The sequence below is a fragment of the Lichenostomus cassidix genome, chromosome 2, assembly GCF_008360975.1.
Source record: "Lichenostomus cassidix isolate B80296 chromosome 2, HeHo_3.0, whole genome shotgun sequence".
Taxonomy (NCBI): domain Eukaryota; kingdom Metazoa; phylum Chordata; class Aves; order Passeriformes; family Meliphagidae; genus Lichenostomus; species Lichenostomus cassidix.
The window spans coordinates 114,847,176-114,866,210 of NC_139482.1; the positions used below are offsets into that span (position 1 = coordinate 114,847,176).

The window sequence follows — 19,035 nt, forward strand, 5'->3', positions numbered from 1 at the left end:
ACAGACACACAAAAAACAAACAAAAAAAAAGCCTCCTTTGAGAATTAAAGGCCTCTTTCCAGAGCTATTAACAGATGAGACTAGAAAGGTCCACCAGTGACTGGTCTTCTAAAAACATGATAAGAAATCAATCAGTAAAACTCAATAGCTGGGGAAATACACCACATAACCAAGGCATACTGAGCTCTTCCTCACTGTAGCAGGAGAAATTTAAAGCTATAAGAAGTAATCCTGAAATAACTGTGCATCATGATCCACTGCCTGGATGGTGGTGAATCACTTTCTTGTTTTGCATTGCTTTGCTTGCATGCATGGCTTTTGCTTTACCTATCAAACTGTCTTTACCTCAACCAACAAGTTCTCTCACTTCTACCCTTCTGATTCTCTCCCCCATCCCACCAGGTGAGAGTGATTGAGCAGCCTGTGGGGCTTGGTTGCCAACTGCAGTTAAACCATGACATAACCAAAGTATTAAACCAAAGGATAAAACAGAAATTACAGGGTCAAAATTTACAGTTGTGACAATGTATCATACAATTAACTAAAATTAAGTGCATTTTCTCCATTAGCTGAATTATTTCAAAGTTCTGATTTTTCTGCTAAGTTTTTACTTACCTGACTGAAGATTTATCATTGCTCTTCCTCCTCTGCTATTGAAATGCAGCCCTGATGACTCTATCACTAAGTGGCTGAGTTGGTCTGAAGTTATCTCCTAGAATTCCATCAAAGCCCTCTAAAAGTTCAGCACCTTTAACATGAGTCCTAAGTCTTCGAAATTCCTCTATCTGAAAGAAAGAAAAACAGAAATGAAGCTGAGACACATTCTTCACTATGGGACTAATGATCAAAACCAGCCCTGTCCAGCCAATTCTGCAGCTTTGAAAATCAGAGTGTTCAGGTACCATACACTGACATCAATATACATTAATAACATTTTAAAATACTTATCAGCACTGTCAAAAAATTTGAGACATGGAGAAAAACAAGCACTCTTATGCACATGGTTTGGCAAACTTATCCTTTGCCTTTTCATAAATTCTTTTAGAATCTGTAACCATCTTGGCCATTGCACATTACATCCTATGAATCAACCTTACCTGTTGTATGTTGAGAGTAATAATATTGGTCTTGTTCAAAGAAGTGCATTTCAGGAATAACTCGGTTGACTATAAATTGTTTTGAAATTCTCCTAGTGATTTATTTACTGCCTGAAACTGTTGTTATCTTCTAAACCAGAAAAATACTGAACAGATTCTTAGCTTTAGAGGATATCTGTTGACATTTTATATGGAAAAATACCATTTTTGCAATCAAAACAAAATACTACTTCAGAAGATCTGTAGATGTACATACTTAGAAAGTCAAATACAGTAAAAAATAAATAAAAAATATTTCAATTGAGCCAAAACAAACATGCTTCTTGCTTACTGATTCTTTTTTGGATTTTTCTCAATCTAATCTGGTGAAGGGAAGAATACTAGCAGCTTCCACCTCCATCCCTGGTATCAGCATCAAGTGCTGCATGATAAAGAACTGAGAAAATCAATGCATATCTCAGCAGTGTTTCACCTTACTGTTCACCAGTGTTGTTTTTTTAAGAATCTGTTATTTTAAATAGTTACAAGTACTAGAAAAATTGTTTGTTATTTGACATATTCACCAGCTGTCTTAGCTGGATACAGCAAATGTACTTGATGGCTGACTCCCCTAGCCTCAGCCTTTGTACTTGTACTGACCCCGTGATGCCTCACCATGCAGTTCAGCTCTAACTTGAAACTAAAGATACACAAAAAGTAAAATGGAACCTGGAGTATACAATTATTTTAACATCTAAGACATTACAAATTTCTCCATGAGGAACACCCTAGAAAATATTATAGGGAGAATGTAAGCATAATTCTAGAATTAAATTAAATGAGATACTAAACAGCAGGTAATGGCATTTTTATTCTTATCCTACCTACAGAGAATCCTTTCTTACTGCAACTTGGAAGACAATTGCCGTTAATGTTTTCCACTCTACAGCAGTACTGATACAGACTTAGTTATTCAATTTAGAGGCCAGCTCTTCTCTGCTTCATTGTCCTAAAAAAAAAAAACAGTGTTCTTGGAAATCAGCACTCAGCCTTCAGCAGCTGTGATATAAGGCAACAGCTTAAATTGTAAAAATGAAAAAAGCTCCTTGAAGGTGCTTTTAGAGGCAGGATCTTGTTATGGAAGATTTTTGTTGTTGTTGTTTACTTAAAGCAAACTGAAAACAAACCCCCTACCAGCTTGGAATTGAAAAGGTCTTCAGAACTCAAGGGCTGGTAAATCACTGAATGAGTTTTGTAAAGGCATCCTCTTTCACCATATGAATCAACTCTGGAAAGTCTGAGATAATTGCTTTTTAGGAAAGAGCACTTTACAAAAATGTGGCTTTTGTTTGATCCTGTGAGAATGAGACACTTCAAACAAACACAGATGAAGGAGAGGGAAGAGCAGACTCTCTGCAAAGCTGGCATTTGTGAGCTGTCTCCTACTGTAACTACAAATGCTCCATCCCAGTTCCCACAGCGAAATCTTTCTCCAGGAGGTACTCCTCACAAAGCAGCTTCCAGTTTCTTCAGTCAGGAGAGTAGAACTAACCTGATCTCTGTGCCTGCTTTTTCGTCTTTAGGAAAGTCAAGAATTGTAGCCCTGCTCCAAGGGGGAATTGCTTCTGAGATCAACAGCCTCCTTGTTTAGCTGTTCCCTCCATGGTTCAAACTGCCATGACAGAGACCCTCTCCACACATGGTGGTTTGCTCAACTCATGAGATGTGGTTCTGCCAGAAAAAGACTCCAGCTGTGCCAACAGTACTTTCCCTATTAAATTTCCCCATGGCAAGGTAATATGTGTGCCCTGCTCCCCCTGTTTCACCACTCACCACCTCCTCCCAACCCCTCATAAGCCAATGTTGTGAAGCACACCCTGCAGGACTGCCAATGAAACAGGGGTTTTAGTGGCATGTGGCTAAGGACTCTTGGATATTCACATACTTTTATCAGGAATAGTCACTTACAAAAGCTCTTCTCATGCCCAGAAGACATTAAGGATGACCTAAGCCTGTTCATGCTGAAATTCAGGATTAAGTTCTAACCAGTGTAGAGACAAATCCACAATATGAATAGTTGCACTTCTACTGAGTAAAACCATTCATGTCAATGTTTTCTAGAGTTTTTCTACCACTCATTGTATTCAGATCCTGAACTTCTGCATTCTTCTGTTTCACTTCCATATTTGCTGAAGAATAGAGCACACAAAACTATGAATTTGCAGGTTTTCTATTTCTTCAATTTGAGGGATAGAAGCACTAGCCTTCTGCTTGGAAATTTTACATCTCCATGACACCTTCCAAGAACATGGACCCACCCCCCAGTGCCCAGAACACCACGAACTTCTGAGTGCTTTATTTCACAGATTACATACATTTTGCACAATCCCCACCCCAGCTCCATATGCTAGTTACTATTTCTGTCCTTTAGATTTTTTTGATTCTGAATGAGGTAGACAAAAGAACTAGAGATCATGCCATTCACTACAAAACCAGTTAACTCTGACAATACAGCAGAATGACAGCTCCTTCTGCATCATTGTTTAAAATCCCTACTCTGAGTGGCTTAGACAAAGTACTTCTTCTGGACTTCAGTGAACCACAAAGCACATTATTCACAAATGTTCCAGTTTTTTAAAATATAGTGGAGAGAAGCAAGACCAAGCCTTTTTCAATTATTTCCTGCACTTTACTGGCCTAGTAGGAGGGAGTTTTCTATTTTCTCCCACTACATTTCAGCAGTGTACATGCATAGGTGAGGTACCTCACAAAAACAGCCAACACAGTTCTTTCTGGGCTGTGTATTTCAACATAATTCAAGTGACGATGAAACAAATCACAATAGGAGGGTAAAAATATGCACAGAATGACCCATGAAGGAAAAAGCTCTCTGATGGAAGTGAAGTCTCATGACAAAGAAAATTACTTCCAGTGAGGAAACAGCACTGGATTCCAGGAAAGCACATCCTGATGCTCCAGTCCTGGATTGCTCTTTTGCTATTCATATAACCACCACACTCAGATCTCCTTTTACTTAACATTGGCTTAGATCAGTAGCATATCAACTCATCAGCTAAACTGTACTATCTGAAAATGTCTTCAGGAGAAAAATAAAAGGACTCTCTACTTTGAGAGAGTCAGCCTATTGTGCCTATGTTAAAATAGTTACTTCAGTTTTTCAAACTAACAAAATATGAAAGTATATGAGTGTGACCATGAACTAGAATTGCAGTTTTATTCATTTTTTCCCCTTATGACTCACAGTTTGTTAAGCTAATCAATACTACTGTGTTAATTACAGAAAATTAGTATCTTGTCTCCAATATATGAACTAGCTTCATCAGAGGACAGAAATAAAATCTATTCCATATTATATTATGTAATTCTTTATTTACTTGTTATTGACGCTCAGAACTTGATTATTTTATGGCCTGAAAAATGAAAATAGAAAACCTTAAATTTGGCTTTCACTGGCTATAACCAAAGATGCTACTAGTATTTATATAAAGCACTTGACGTTCCATTTGTATCCCAAAGAAGAAAGTTCTACAAGGTAATGACACATGTAAAAATAATGTATTTAAACCCATTAGAAATGCATTTGCCCAGAAATCTATGATTTAATACTACAAGCTGGCTTAATAAAATTAAATGCCTCTACCAGCCTTCCATGGAAGATTCAAAATAGTATATCCTATACCACATTCTCTTATTTTCCACAGACAAAAGCCCTTGAATTTCTAATCTCTCCTTAATCTCTCCTGGGCAGCCTGCTCTAGATGAACCTGCTTTAGTAGGGCATTTGGAATAGATGATCTCCAGAGGTCCCTTCCAACCCCAGTCATTCTGCAATTCTGTGATTAAATGAAATCTCTCATAGGCACTCATGCCCACATGCACAAAAGAGGCCAGATATTTCATTGCAGCCAAAATCCTAATTACCAATTAAAATCTCAGAATTTTAGGCTATAGCAAAATATTCTAGAACCACCAAAATCTTAATTTGGGTATTATGGAGACCTCGCAGTACCTTTCAATTTATGAATCCCAGACTCACCTCCTCTCACTTATCCCGTCTTTATTTTTAATTGACATCTAAAAGCAGTATCTGATGAAAGACAATTTTTTAACCCACCTAGGCAAAACAAACTTTAATGTCCTTAATAACTGTCTTTCCTGCACAACCTTAACTTCAATGCTGTAATCATAAATAGCAGTGAGGATTTCTTTCTAATTGATGCTTATCTAAGACAAGTATAGTGGATCATACTGGATTAATGCTGTTCCAATCTATCACTCCTCTCCAGTGCCACAAATCACCTGCATACAGTGCCAGCAGGAGGGAAAAGCTCCTCCATGACTCACATGCTCTTATCACTGCAATGTTTTTGGATTGGGTTTATACCTATCAAAGTAATGCAGCAACAGAAACCAGGTACCCCTGACCTAACAAAGGCCATGGCTGTGAATCTCAGTCTTTGCCCCAGGCACTCTGGGTCACTCTTTTCCAAAGGCACAATATCCCTTTCAGAAGTCTTATCCCCTTCACACCACATTCCAAGATCTTGTTTCCTTGAGGTAAATTAGTACATAGTAATAATAACTAAAGCTGCATTTCCCTGCTTAATTTGTCTTTTGTTCATCCTCTTGCTGTTTCCCACCACATGTGGATGGCTTAAACTCTGCTCTCCTCTGTGCACTGACTGGATTAAAAGGGAATAGAGACTACAAAATCTGCAACTAGCATTATCATACTATGTCTCAGTGTAGTTGCTGTGGACTTTGCACTTCTGATTAAGTCACCTTATTTATCAATATCATATCTGGACAGTTAGCTGCCAAGTTACAAAAGGCACTCTGTCTTTGAAAGTTATTCTGGATCTGATAATGCTAACAGAATGCTGTTTACTCAGTAGTAAGTAATGAATTTACTCAGTAGTAAGCAAACACAAGACTTACCTTTTCATAAACAAATAACAGATTCATGATGGGATGCATTTAAGTTGCAGTTGCCAGACAACTTACTGGGAGCTATTGCTTTTATCCTATGACTAGACCTAGAATTCAGTTTCCACAAGAAAAGAAACGCTGCCAATTTTAAATGGTTAAAGTTGTTAAAATATTGTGCTGGCATCACTAGCAAAATTTTAAATTATTTAAGCTGAAATAATTTAAACCTGAATTTATCTCCTTTTATACTTTTCTCACATGCTTCAGAGCAGGCAATGATAATGAATGCATTCAGCTTCAGGGATTTTAGGTAGTTTCTCTTAAATTGAATGTAAATTCCTTCAGCTGGGATACACAGACTGTGGGAGAAAATTCATCAGGAGTTTTCATTGTTTTTACTGGGATTATTTGTAGAGAGTTTTGAAAAGTTTTATGTAGACAGACTCATGACCGTTCGATTTAATTTAAGGAAAAAACCCAACACTTTAAAATACATACATGTGAAATCAGATTTAAATAGGTAGTTTCCATTTGACATTTATTATAAAACTGAATTAAAAAAGAGCCAGATAAATTAATATAGTCCAATGCAATCTAGCCTGTCTGTACTACATTAACATTTTTCATTCTCCAGGACGTAGTGCCTCCCTGTGCTTTTTTGTTCCTTTAACATCAAAAAGCAGTGATATTTGAAAGCTTACAATTACAAAGAATTGAATTTCTTTTGCCCACTGACTTTTTTTCTTTTTCTTTCACTTAAATATAAGAATTATTTTAAATGCAGATGATAAATGATAACCAGGTTTTTCATCTCTGACCTTTGCGTTGCTTTCAGTGACTCAAAAGGTTTAACCTTTACTTGAAAAGCCATGTACTGATCTAATGGGATCTTTAAGGAGAGCAGACATCACGTTCTGATATATACATTTGCACGCTATAACCTTTAGCTCATAACCATATTCCAAGGTCACTTTAAGCACAGCTGTTACCTGCACTTGGGACACAGTCAAAGGATAGCGAAATAATATCCAGGTGACACCTTCACTGCAGGGTGGAATGGTTAGAGAGCCCTCATACACCCAGTAGTCACGCAGGAGAGGATCTGAAATTAAAAGAAACATGGAATTTTAATGACATTAAGGAAGTTGATGGTGTCTTTAAGTTATGACAGCTTAGGCCAGCTGTGGGCTCACTCGCATGATGAAGTTAGTATGCAGCAAGCTAAGGTGTGAATTTATAACCTGCCAAGCACTGCCCACTACTTCCTCACATGAATGTACACACAAGCTTCTTGTCATTATACTACAGTAACTTCCCCTGCAGATGAGCATTTTAAATGTGAAAATGCAACTTTATACATGTGAAAAACAACAAGTGCACAGTGCTTTGAATTAACATGGCAAATAAGTAATATTATGGGAATAGAACAGTTCCTGTTAATATTAAAAGCTAAAAGTGACTTTGAATTTTCAAGGCAGAGGGGATGCAGTGACCAAATTTTAACTGACTTCCACATTTAGGATATGTCTCAAGGATTAATTTTATTTCATTTTTCAGAAAAAAATCAATGAAAATTCAGCTGAAGAAAAACTTTTCACTTCTTAATTCTGGTGACATGTTTTTTGAGATGCACTGGTGCTTCCTACCTTTTGAAAAGTGAGCTGATTTTCAGAGGGGGAAAACATCAAGGTTTACCTTAAAATTACGTAATTTTTTAGGTTTATAAATTTATTAATACGTTTATAAATAACTGTTAGAAGGAACACTTGTCGCTGAAGAAAATGTACAATATTTTGTCTGTGCAGAGTTTTAACTCTACATAGAAAACATTTGATTTTAATTATTTTAATTATTTTAGTTTTAATTTCTAATAGATTCCTGTCACACCGCACTTAGCAAGTCAGACTACACAGGGCTTTTCTTTGCTGCTGTAGGCTATACAGTCTGAGAAGTATGGAGAGAAAACTGCCTGACTGTGAAAGAGGGAAAAAGAAACAAACTTAGAGAGAAACTGGAGACAAAGGGTAGTTAATCATGGCATGGAGAGGCAGGGGCAAGGTTGTGACTAGCTTGACAAGGACAGAATGGGACACTGGAAACAAATAAATCTGCTTGGTTGAAACTAACCTGTTACTGTCATTTCACTACTAGCTCAGAGGAATATCAGTAGAATTAAATCTTGTTAATGAAGCCTGTGATTGTCAGTGAATAGACTTTGTTTTGTTGGTCTAATTTTCTTAGTTAGGAAATTATGTAGCAAATCCACTGACAGCAAGTTGCATTATCAAACACTCAAAAGTTATGAACTGCAAGAACTAATTCAGCCCATCCTGTGCATGCATCGGGACACAGTGCTGTTATATGATCACGTGTGTCTTCTGGAGAACCTTTCATCCTTTACTTTCGAAGATGGATGATATTGTTTTGAAAAGTGTATCATAACATTTGGAATTCTCAGTGCAATATGAGGTACTTGGTCTTCTTTTTCCCATGCTATTCAATTCCTGCTTGTTAGAAGGACTGTATTTTCTCATTTTTCATATTTCTAATGCACTCATTTCCCCAGTGCCTGAAAGCTTAAGTGAATTAATTTATCCTCTCATACCCTTTTGTGGTGATGAAGGACAGATTATCCCCTCATTTTAAAGCTGGGGAACTGAGGCACAGAGAAGTTAAGGTCAAATGCATCTATTCATTTGAGGTGTTCAATAGGACATGCTTAGAACCCAATTTTTCAGAGTAGTTAACTTTCTATAGCATTTAATACAGTCAGAGCACTGCTCCCATTGACTTCTCTTGGAGGTGTAAGCACTCAGCACTTCTGCAAATCAGACCCCATGATCTCAAGTCGGGCACCTAGAAAATGAGGAACACATAGTTAGAGATGACTTGTGAAAATTTTTGATTATGTGACTTGATCAGCATCAGACAGGAACTGTGAGGCAGGGGTCCTGTAAAAAATAATTTTTGGTCATGCAGTCAGGTGATGTTTCATAATGGATATGCATGAGAGGCACAGGCTGTCTTAATTCCTGCAATTCCTAATTGCTGAGCACTTGACTTTGCAACCTAGACAGTATTCTTTTGATATAATTAATACAATTTAATGTAAACCTAGCTCTTTTGACAAATTAAAAATCTTGTCACTACGACAGAGTTTAGCTCAGATGGACTCCTTGCAAAAACATTTCTTTTTAGAAATGCATTTTTTAAAATGTCACATTTCTTACTGTTACTCTTTAACTTTTAGCTATGTGAGTTTGCATTTGCCTCCCTTTGTCACTACTCCTTTTAAGCTATACAACTGTCATTGCATTCTGGCACTGTCTTTTGATGCTGCCAAAAAACTACCTTGTTAAGTGGGTAGCCTTACACTTCCAATTTCATGCCAAAGTAGAGAAAGAAATACACACAGCTGCCCCTCTAGATGGGATGATAAACCCTCAACAAAGCTAGCCACAATGTTTCCAGCAGTGCACAGACTATGGTAATCACTTCCCACTCACATGACAAAGGTGCAGATTTACAGTATGTTCCAATGGGACTTCATCCCTATCCCTGTTTGCACCGCGAGGTGCAAAATGCATTACCACCTTATGGGACACACTCTCAGGCTTGCAACTTTGGCTAGGCTTTAGATTAAGGTTATCTCTGCCTCTGCAATCAGCTAATAATCCACACATGAGAAAGTAAGCAAAGGCACCTACCTGGCAATAAAGAGTTGGGATTAAAACAGGGTATTGTTTTGGACTTTCCCTGAAAAAATGAATACAAATCAATCTCATCTCTAACATCTTATTAAAATGCTGATGAATGTAGAGGTAAAACGCAGTCTGTGTTCATATAATATTCAGCCTTGAATTCCTGTGGAAAGCAACCTCATTAAGAGCCCCCATTTAATCATCAGTTGTCCTTGCAGTTACCCAAACACATATTTTTATTCTGTATTTTATTTTTTAAAGTTATCCCAGCAATTGGTTAACTTTCTACCTTTAGCACTTGGACTTCTTCCAGGTCCCAGCCTTGAAATTCTCTACATGAAATTCAGGGATTTCATACAAAAGGAGTTAAAAAAACAAGGGCCAAAGTGAGTTTTGCCTTAACTGACGTGGATAACACTTAATAAAATAATGCTGGTTCCACATATTTAATGCACAAAAATGTTATGATTGCCAAAGTGTGTTTGATGCTGACCCTTTGAAAGTCACCATTACAACGTAGTCACACAATGGTGAGGCTTTCATGACCTTCCCCTGCTAGGCTCCTGTCTCAGTAATGAAATTACAGAGTTCCATATACTATTGTTTTCTCAAACACTTTCATATATGAACAGTTTGTAATATTAAATATCATTAATCAAGTTTACCATATATTATTTGACTAAAAGATTTTTGATTCCCTTGTAATTCAGCAGATGCTGAAGTGAATGGTTAATCTCTTCAGACCAATAAAATCCAGGTCATCAATACATCTCAAAATCCTTTTAAAATCAAAGGTATGTATGATTATTTCTATGTTACAGATCATGAAGCAGAGAGATGGAAATAACTTGCCCAAAGTCATTTAAGATAGCATGAATATTTTGGACAGAAGTCATACCTCCTCAGTCCTGCCAGGATTATTATCTGTCCTTCAAGATCCCCACACATAATCCACCTGACAAGTCAGTACTGTGTTTTTGCACATTTCTCACTGCAAGTTAATATAGGTGCTCAGTTCATCTATTCCTTTCCTCTACAAATTAAAACCAGGTAAGTTTGGAGATAGGGCTGTTGGTGATCACTAAGCATGTTGCAGCACTTGCACTCACACTGACTCCATGAAAATCACTGAAAAGGTAGGATTTGCAATCAATTACTGCTATAGATCAAAATTTCTGGCCACCATAAAAGGAAATAAGTACAAAAAAATGTATATTATCTGAATATTGTAAAATGCTGGGGTCTTCATGTGGGCCATCAAATGACGGCTTTCACATGTGGTTTTACTACAGACACGTCTGAGATCCTTCTCTTGACTCCATACAGACCCTTTGCTCACTTTTCTCTGGTCATTAAAGGAAGTATTGCTTCACACAATGCCTTACCTTGTACTGGATGTCCTGAAGAATTTCAGTTACAGCCTTGAGGCCCACATGCTCTTTTCCTATCTGAAATACAGCAAGCCAAGGTGAGTTTCAGTACTTCTTGTTATTTCAGAAACTGTGAGGCAAAACACAAATGAACCAGAACAGCAAGTGCTATTTTCAGTTTTTAGTTAACCTACACAACCTAGTGCTAATCAAATATACCGATACATGGCAACTCCCAACAAATCATTATAAAACCACCAGTCCAAAGTAAACAGGGCTTATATAACTTTAAAGCAGAGAGAGAACCTCACAGAGCAAGAGAAAGAGTCACAACTAAGTCTGGTAAGTTTTGATTAACCCTGTTTTGCAGCATCTACTCTATGTGGAGACAAAATAATGCAGCATTGTGGCATGTAAATGCCAAGGATACAGTTTGTCCTTAACAGTTTTGGTCAGAAAAGTACACAGAAAGGAACAGAGCGAACAAGCACAACAGACACTTTTTGAATTTGCTCCCATAGCATTGCAAATCTGGCCCAAGGTATCTCTGAAGCTCAGGGGAGTTTTTCCTGCCTGCAGAGTGCAGAATGGCAGATTCCCTCCCTCACAGCATCTCTGGGACGCTGCCAGTGAAAGCTGGGCTCCCGGCAGGCTGCAGCACTGCCTCTTCTAAATGCCTGTAAGGCACCGAAGATGGGGCTCTGAAGAAACACATTGAGATAAGAGATTCTAATTTTATATGAACGTTGCTCACCCTGCACTCTAAACTCAGCTGCTTCTGACCCAAATCACCCATTCCACGATCCTAGTTTTACCTTCAGATAGCATTGTCAAAATGGGAAGACAGAGAATGGCCTCCCACTTGATTTCTTTGCCAACATGTACATGTACAAGGTGAGGAAACAAGCCAGCATGAGGGACAATGGGAGAGCTAGACCCTGAAAAATTTGTTTGCTTTTTCTTTCTCTTGGAATAGAATGACACAGTAGCCACTGGAAGGAAACAACTGAATGTCAACAAAAGGTACTTTGTTATTTGTAGGAATTTAAGAGGATTTTCTTTTGGTTTAGAATCAGATTTCAGTTGAAAACCTTCAAAGTGCATAAAAGATATTGAAGTTACTTCAAAGATGTTGCTTCTAAATTTATAATCCCCAAGAGCTGCCACTTAAGTCAGTGAAAATATTTTCACTGACCTTAAAATAATGTATTTTGAGAATTGTGGTACAAAATTATTTTTCCATGCCTTTACCAAGAAAAAAATGGTCACTGAATTTCCTCTCCCTGTTCCTTTAACAAACAGCTTAAATATTATTTTTCCTTGGTCACTTGTAATTATATGATGCCTTTCTTGGCTAATGAAAATGCCTTTGTGGATTGCTTAAGAACACTCATGTGGGTGCGAGACCAGAAGTGGAAAATGTATCATTGAAGTTTCAGATTTATTTAAGAACTTATATATAACTTTCTAACTGACTTGAAGGTTACCTCTGCTGGAATGAGAAGGTGACTTACATAAGCAATTATCACACAGCCCTCTAGGACACAAAACTGAAGACTTTCTAACTTCCATTTTTAGCAGCTCTATCTGAGTGTTTAGGCAGTAACCAATGTACCTTTAAATTCAGAGGTAAAGCTCAAAGGCACTCATAAACTCGTTATGAAATATGACAAATTAATAATATCACTATGAAAGAAAATCCATTTGATCTAAGCATGAACTCTAAACCTCTTCCTCCAAACCCATTTAAATAAATCAGTTTGCCATTTCTCATAAGGAAGATGAGAATCTGGTGTTTGAGGACTAAAACTGAAAATCTTTATTGGGTACAGACCTTGAAAAACCTTCAACAGCAATTAGATTATAGTGCTAACTTCCCAGATTTCAGTACACCTTGTCCCCAGGAAGCTTTAAGCCTCCTCATTGCAGGCTTCTCTGAGGGTCTCTGGCAAGTCTTAACACTCTCAGTTTCTGAAGAAGTAAATTAACTCCACCTTGCATTTGTCCTGTGTGAAGAAACACACTTGTCCTAGTGTTCAGAAAAGCACAATTTTACTACCAGTTTTCAGCAGTGCCAATGGGTTAGTAGGCCTCTTTTATTAATCTTTCCTCCTCTAATCTATTTCCTTTTCTCCTCTGTCTATGTCCTCAATCCCTGAATAGCAGACCTGGCCAGGAATAAAGAGGAATACATTATAGAGATAGAGAAGCACTTCTACCTCCTGACAGCCCTTATTCTGCCCTCAGAGGAATGGAGGTTGGATGTTTACTTACAGAGTCACAGAAAAATGCCTAGCTATGTATTATCCCTTCTTTAACTAACATAATATCCTGTTCAAACAAGAACTAATTACTTAGCACATATATAGAAGACATGACTGAAAAATACCTTTCAAATAGAATACCAGCAGTCATACATTTTTTTCTGTTATGAAATCATTAAAAATTAAATAAAATGGAAAGGACCTCACTATCCCAAGACAAATGATAGTGCATCATAACAAGTGTAACACAGGAAACTTACCTGCACAAACAAAGCAATAATAGCTATGCCGTGCTTCTTCCCTACTGCCTCATCAATGCTGCTGTACAGTGTGGAGTTCCAGTGCATTAGATGAAGCTAAAACAAAGCAGTGCAAATAGAGCAATAGAGAAATATGTTTTGTAATTGAAAACACCAGCAATTAACATTAACAAAGCCTCAGCATGTTGTGTGTGCGCACACATGACTACACATATGTGCATGCTCACGGCTGTGCATGTGGGGATAAGTGGATTTACTATTGTAAATATCAGGAACACTAAGAAAAAGAACAGATAAAGTGATATTTAGCCAGTTACCAAAAAATCTACATCAAAGGTGTCAATGTCTATAGTAATGACGATTTAACAACTCCCTCAATCTGAATACTGAAGCAATGTCAGCTAATGAAATCCACCAACAGGGCCTCCCAGCCAGCCAGCTCTCTCCCAAGGTACGAGAATTATTATGGACATAGGCTGTCCAAACACACGTTAGACTGACTGACTGTACTATCATAACATCACTTGTCTCACACACCACCTCCCAAGATGAATCACTCAAATGTCAGTAGTAACAGTAGAAGTGATTTCAGAAAAGGTTAACCATACAGAAAGTCAAGCAGAGAAAAGTGGCCTGAGGACCACCTTAGGGATAATGCTGAAAGAAAGGGCTGGTAAAGAGCAAAGGAGTAAATGCATGAATATATGGGAGGCAGTAGACACTGGATAGTAAACATGAAGGCTGTTCTGGTGAAGCCTCACAGCATGATTTGGGAAGTGATGTTCGAGAAAAGTGCTGGAAGACAGACTAGGCAGGAAGTTGGAAAAGGAGGAAAGAAGGGAGGGGAGGGAGAAAGGTAATTGCGGGGGAAGAGGGGAAAGAGAGAATTGCTGGGAAACAGTGAGTTGGAATGGAAAGGTAAGAAGGTAGGTAGGACAGAAGGAAAGGGACGGAGGCAGGGAGGCAGGGAGGCAGGGAGGCAGGGAGGCAGGGAGGCAGGGAGGCAGGGAGGGAGGGAGAGGGAGGAGGGAGGGAGAGAGGGAGGGAGGGAGGGAGGGGGAGGGAAGGAAGGAAGGAAGGAAGGAAGGAAGGAAGGAAGGAAGGAAGGAAGGAAGGAAGGAAGGAAGGAAGGAAGGAAGGAAGGAAGGAAGGAAGGAAGGGGCACATCTACTGAAAGGTAACATGCATTTCAAACATGAGTTTTCCCAGAAATAATTGTAAATGTAATCTCTGTGCCTGGGTCTGATAACACTGTAGAGCTTCAATATCCTAAGCACAGCTGCTCTGAAGTTTATTTGCCAACTTTTGCACATTCCACATAGATAATACAGCTAAGAAAATACAAACTCTCTGACTTAATCCCTGTCATAAAATCATGATCAATGTTTTGCTCAGTCATGTGTCTAAGAAGTTAAAACGTCATTTTGGTATCTAACATTGCTTCCACCTTCAGCAAAACTAGTTTTTAAAACAGACAATGCTTCTTTCTATTTTGTATTTTATTTCTGCACAGAAATATGAAAGAAGCCTCTATGAAATGCTTGTTGCCCCTTACACAACAGGATTTCACTCAGGCATCTCAGCATTTCAAAAGACCAGTTCTTCAAGCAATCACCTTCCACGTATTTATTTCCAATAAGAATTTTAGGCACTCCTCTTGATGACTGTTATTTCAAAAGTAAATACAAACTTCTAAATTAACACATTGTAAATTGAATTAAATTCCAGATTATCATGCAAATGACTTTATTCATTCTGATCAAAGGCATCTGCTGTGGCAAGAAAATGAAACATTTTTCTTAGCAAATATAATAAATCATTTTCACATGAGAACACTAATATAAATAATCTACTTGCCCACGGCCACAAAACTTCTAGACATACAAATGCTCCCTGTTAGAACTAAGCCCATGGATTTACTTGGTGTTGTGCCTTTTATCATGTACAAAAAGCTTTGCTACACATTTGATTTGCCTTTGGCTTTTAAAGCCAGAGGATCAAATAATGAGATTTCAGTCTCCGAGGCTCCGGTTGGCAGACACAGAACCACCACCACCACCGCAAAGACAAAGCCAAAGCACTGCACTTTCCCAGAGAGGAGCCTGGCGTTCGCACCAGCTCCCCACTAGAGGGGGATCACGGAGTCCCACAATCCGCACCAAAATCCTGACCTTCAGAGGGAAATGTGCAAAAAAAAGGTTGTGGTGACTGCGGTGGGGATGGCAGCGTCCTCGGTGCGACGAGGACAGTGCTGCGTGGCACCGCGACTGCCTTGGCTGGACGTGTCAAAGCAAGCTTGTCCCTCGGCTGCTGGAACAATAGCACCGAGGGCGATCCCCAAATGTACAGAGAGCCTGACTTTGCCTGTGCCAACAGGCGGGGCTGGGCTAAAGCTGCCACGCCATTCAGCGTGCTGCACTCCCTTGGAGGTGACATCTAATCTGACATCTGTCTGCATTCTGACAACAGCACGCGTTCCCTAAAGATCTGAGAGGAAAATGCTAAACCCCAGAACGAGGAAAATGAACAAGCGCTTCAAGTGCAAGCAATGACCCCAGTTCATCCAGAAACAGATGTCTTAGGCTGTCTTAGGCAGCAGGTTCACCAGGGCACAGACTTCCCTACAATCAGGCCACATCAGCCAGAAAACAATGCCAAAACCTCTGTGTAATGCTATAAAATGTTAAGACCTCTGTGCAACAGCATGAGCAGTCTGCCAGGAAGATGTGATGCAAAAAATACACTTAGCTGCTGCATGAAAGAAGAACCGCAGTGAGAAAGGCCCTGCAGCTGGAACTGCTTTCCAAGGAATGTACCTACTGGCCAGCACTTCTTCCCATATCTCCAGGGGACATGGGGATACTAAATTAAATATTAGCTATGCATTTCAAGAGTAATTTTTAGGTCTCTGCATTCTCTCCAAATCTCCTTTCTTTCTACCATCTCAATAGAGGTCAGGATGGTCTACTTAAAAAAAAAAAAAAGAGAAAAAAACCAAAACACCACCATAACAACCACTTGAATATGAGGAACAACTGTGCAGGTGACCATGCACTGGAACAGGCTGTCCAGACAGGTTGTGGAGTCTCCCTCACTGGAGATATTCAAGAACTGTCTGGATGCAATCCTGTGCCATATGTTCTATGACAATCCTGCTTGAGCAGGGAGATTAGACCAGATGACCCACAGTGGTCCCTCCCAACCTTACCTATTCTGTGATTCTGTGATATCACAGAGATAAGAAAGGGGTATATGTAAAGCTAATGTTGACATGCCTAGACTAGGCTCAAGTTTAGTAATGAACATCAGTAAGGACACTGAACAGTAGGCAATCAGCACTTTCTGGCCCAAGTAACTTTGAGGGTCTGTTCAAGGATGTTTAAATTCCCTAGCAGAGTCCTTGGAACAAGAACCATCATTTTGGGTTGCTAACACCTAAAGCAGAATGAACTTCTGATCTGTGTTTAAGATGCTACTGTTAAAAGTGGTGATAATTACAGTGGATTAGTGACATATTATTTACACAGCAGGTTGCAATCTAAAAAAAACACACAGAGGGCACTCCTGGCCCCATGACAGTAGATGACTAGGGAGCACAACAAAAGGTGGTCAGGCTCATATGCTCTTCCTACACAGCATCCCTTATTGGCACTGCTCATGACAGCACACTGGATGCACTGCACTGCATTTGTTCTACTCCCATGTCCTGACTCATGGTGATATTCAGAATTAGCTATTCACAGAAAATGTTCTATCATTAGGGATTTACAAACTGAAATTAGACAGACAAACTAAAGGAAATAATAATTAATACCATGATATTTCCTAACAGCAGGCCGACATATCTTTTTTTTTAACTCTCTTAATACCATGCATGCACACTGAAATAATTAAACAGATGTTGATATGCACTTAAATAAACAGAAGTCAAATTATTTATTTTACAAAACAGGACGAATGTAGCTCAAAGCAGGCCTGGGTAAGTACATGACAAAGTCATTTAGAAAGTGAGGTAGTGAGGAAGCAGTAAGTGTTTGTAGTAAAGTGTGGGGGTTTTTAAAATCATGTTTTATCCTGTGTATTTGTGGTTCTCTGAAGCTGTTCTGCTTTTGTGTGTTCTTTTTAATTTGTAATATAACATCAGATATAAACATCAGATAACAGTTTTCATCAAAGGATGGCAACAAGTCTACAAACATTACAAAATCTAAACTCCTGAGAATACAGTCCAAAAACAACATGGCCTCTAACTCTTGTTAATATTTATGGGAATCAGATGTGCACAGAGGAAAGATCCCAGTGCTTTCACCAGTCTTGAAACTGTCAATATGATATAGTGCCCATGCACATGGACAACTTCATATCCATGCATCTGTATCTAACAAATAGGAATAATCACAGAGGCTATTAATTCTCTATATTTTGGTAACCTTCACTCTTGGATTTATTTGAAAATGAAAAGCATGTATGAAAACTGCACACTCACAAGGGCTGCCAGCCCTCTGAGATGAACATAACCATGTGGGGTTTTTTAAACAATCAGCTGAGAACAAATTCTGAGAAACTTCTCGATTTTCATCCAGTCTCCACTCAACCACAAGACTACTGAACCCAATCCTTATTTAGGAAAAGCTGACAGACACTAACAGGGGGCCTGTCTCAAAACAAGACTTTCTCTTAACTGATTAAGAAACTGGGATTCTGGCTTTAAAATCAATAAAACAATTAAAACCCTACCCCTTAAACCCATTCCTTTCTCTACCACAGAAATACCTTCTATGTCAATATGAAAAGGCCTGATGGTAGACTTTTACACAGAATTGGAGTCCTGGGATAACAGATTCTGGCAGGAACCAGAGTCACTGTATATGACCTAGCACATTCATCAGTTCTGGAAGCTAGTGTCTCTCAATAAAAAACACAGTTACAAAAGTGTACATTTTTTCCCCTGTCAGGGGCACTGACTGCTCTGTGAAAATCTGCAGGGTCTTTAACTCACTGAGAGCAAAAATGATCTTTTAAGCTCTGTTGAGGACCTTACTTTATTCCTAGCTCACACATAAAATATATAATGACAGGATAATTTATGTTGGAGGTAACCTCTGCAGTTCAACTGTTTCTCACAGCAGCACCAACTTCAAAGCTAGCTACTAATTCAAAGTCAGATCAGGTTGTTCAGGTCCTTGTCCAACTAAGTTTTGCATATCTCCAATGATGGAGGTCTCACAACCTCTCTAGATAACCTGTTCTGTGCTTGACCTCCCACATAATTTATTTCTCCTTCTACCTAATCAGAATCTCTCCTGTTGCAACTTGTGTGCCTTTCCTCTTGTTCTTTTACACTCCTCAGGACTCTCTGTTCAGGAGCCCAGGCCTGAATTGCCTGTGACCTCCAGACAAACATCTCTTGATTG

General features: G+C 38.8%; 1 protein-coding gene across 7 annotated transcripts in view; it reads right to left on the reverse strand.

Annotated features, from left to right (window-relative positions):
• CA8 (carbonic anhydrase 8 (inactive)) overlaps positions 1-19,035 on the reverse strand; it is a 67,939-nt gene that overhangs the window by 30,807 nt on the left and 18,097 nt on the right. For 5 of the 7 annotated variants that reach the window (XR_014850123.1, XM_085052898.1, XM_085052896.1 and 2 more), the window contains exons 4-8: positions 13,622-13,717; positions 11,113-11,175; positions 9,734-9,782; positions 7,016-7,128; positions 616-785 (exon numbers count right to left, since the gene is read on the reverse strand). Coding sequence is in view for 5 of the 7 variants with exons in the window: in XM_085052898.1 (XP_084909024.1) it covers positions 651-785; positions 7,016-7,128; positions 9,734-9,782; positions 11,113-11,175; positions 13,622-13,717 (456 nt within the window). In the remaining 2 variants the exon portion in view is untranslated. Of the gene's footprint in view, positions 1-615; positions 786-7,015; positions 7,129-9,733; positions 9,783-11,112; positions 11,176-13,621; positions 13,718-19,035 lie in introns of those variants that run through there. The other 2 variants (XM_085052899.1, XR_014850124.1) reach the window with 2 other exon arrangements.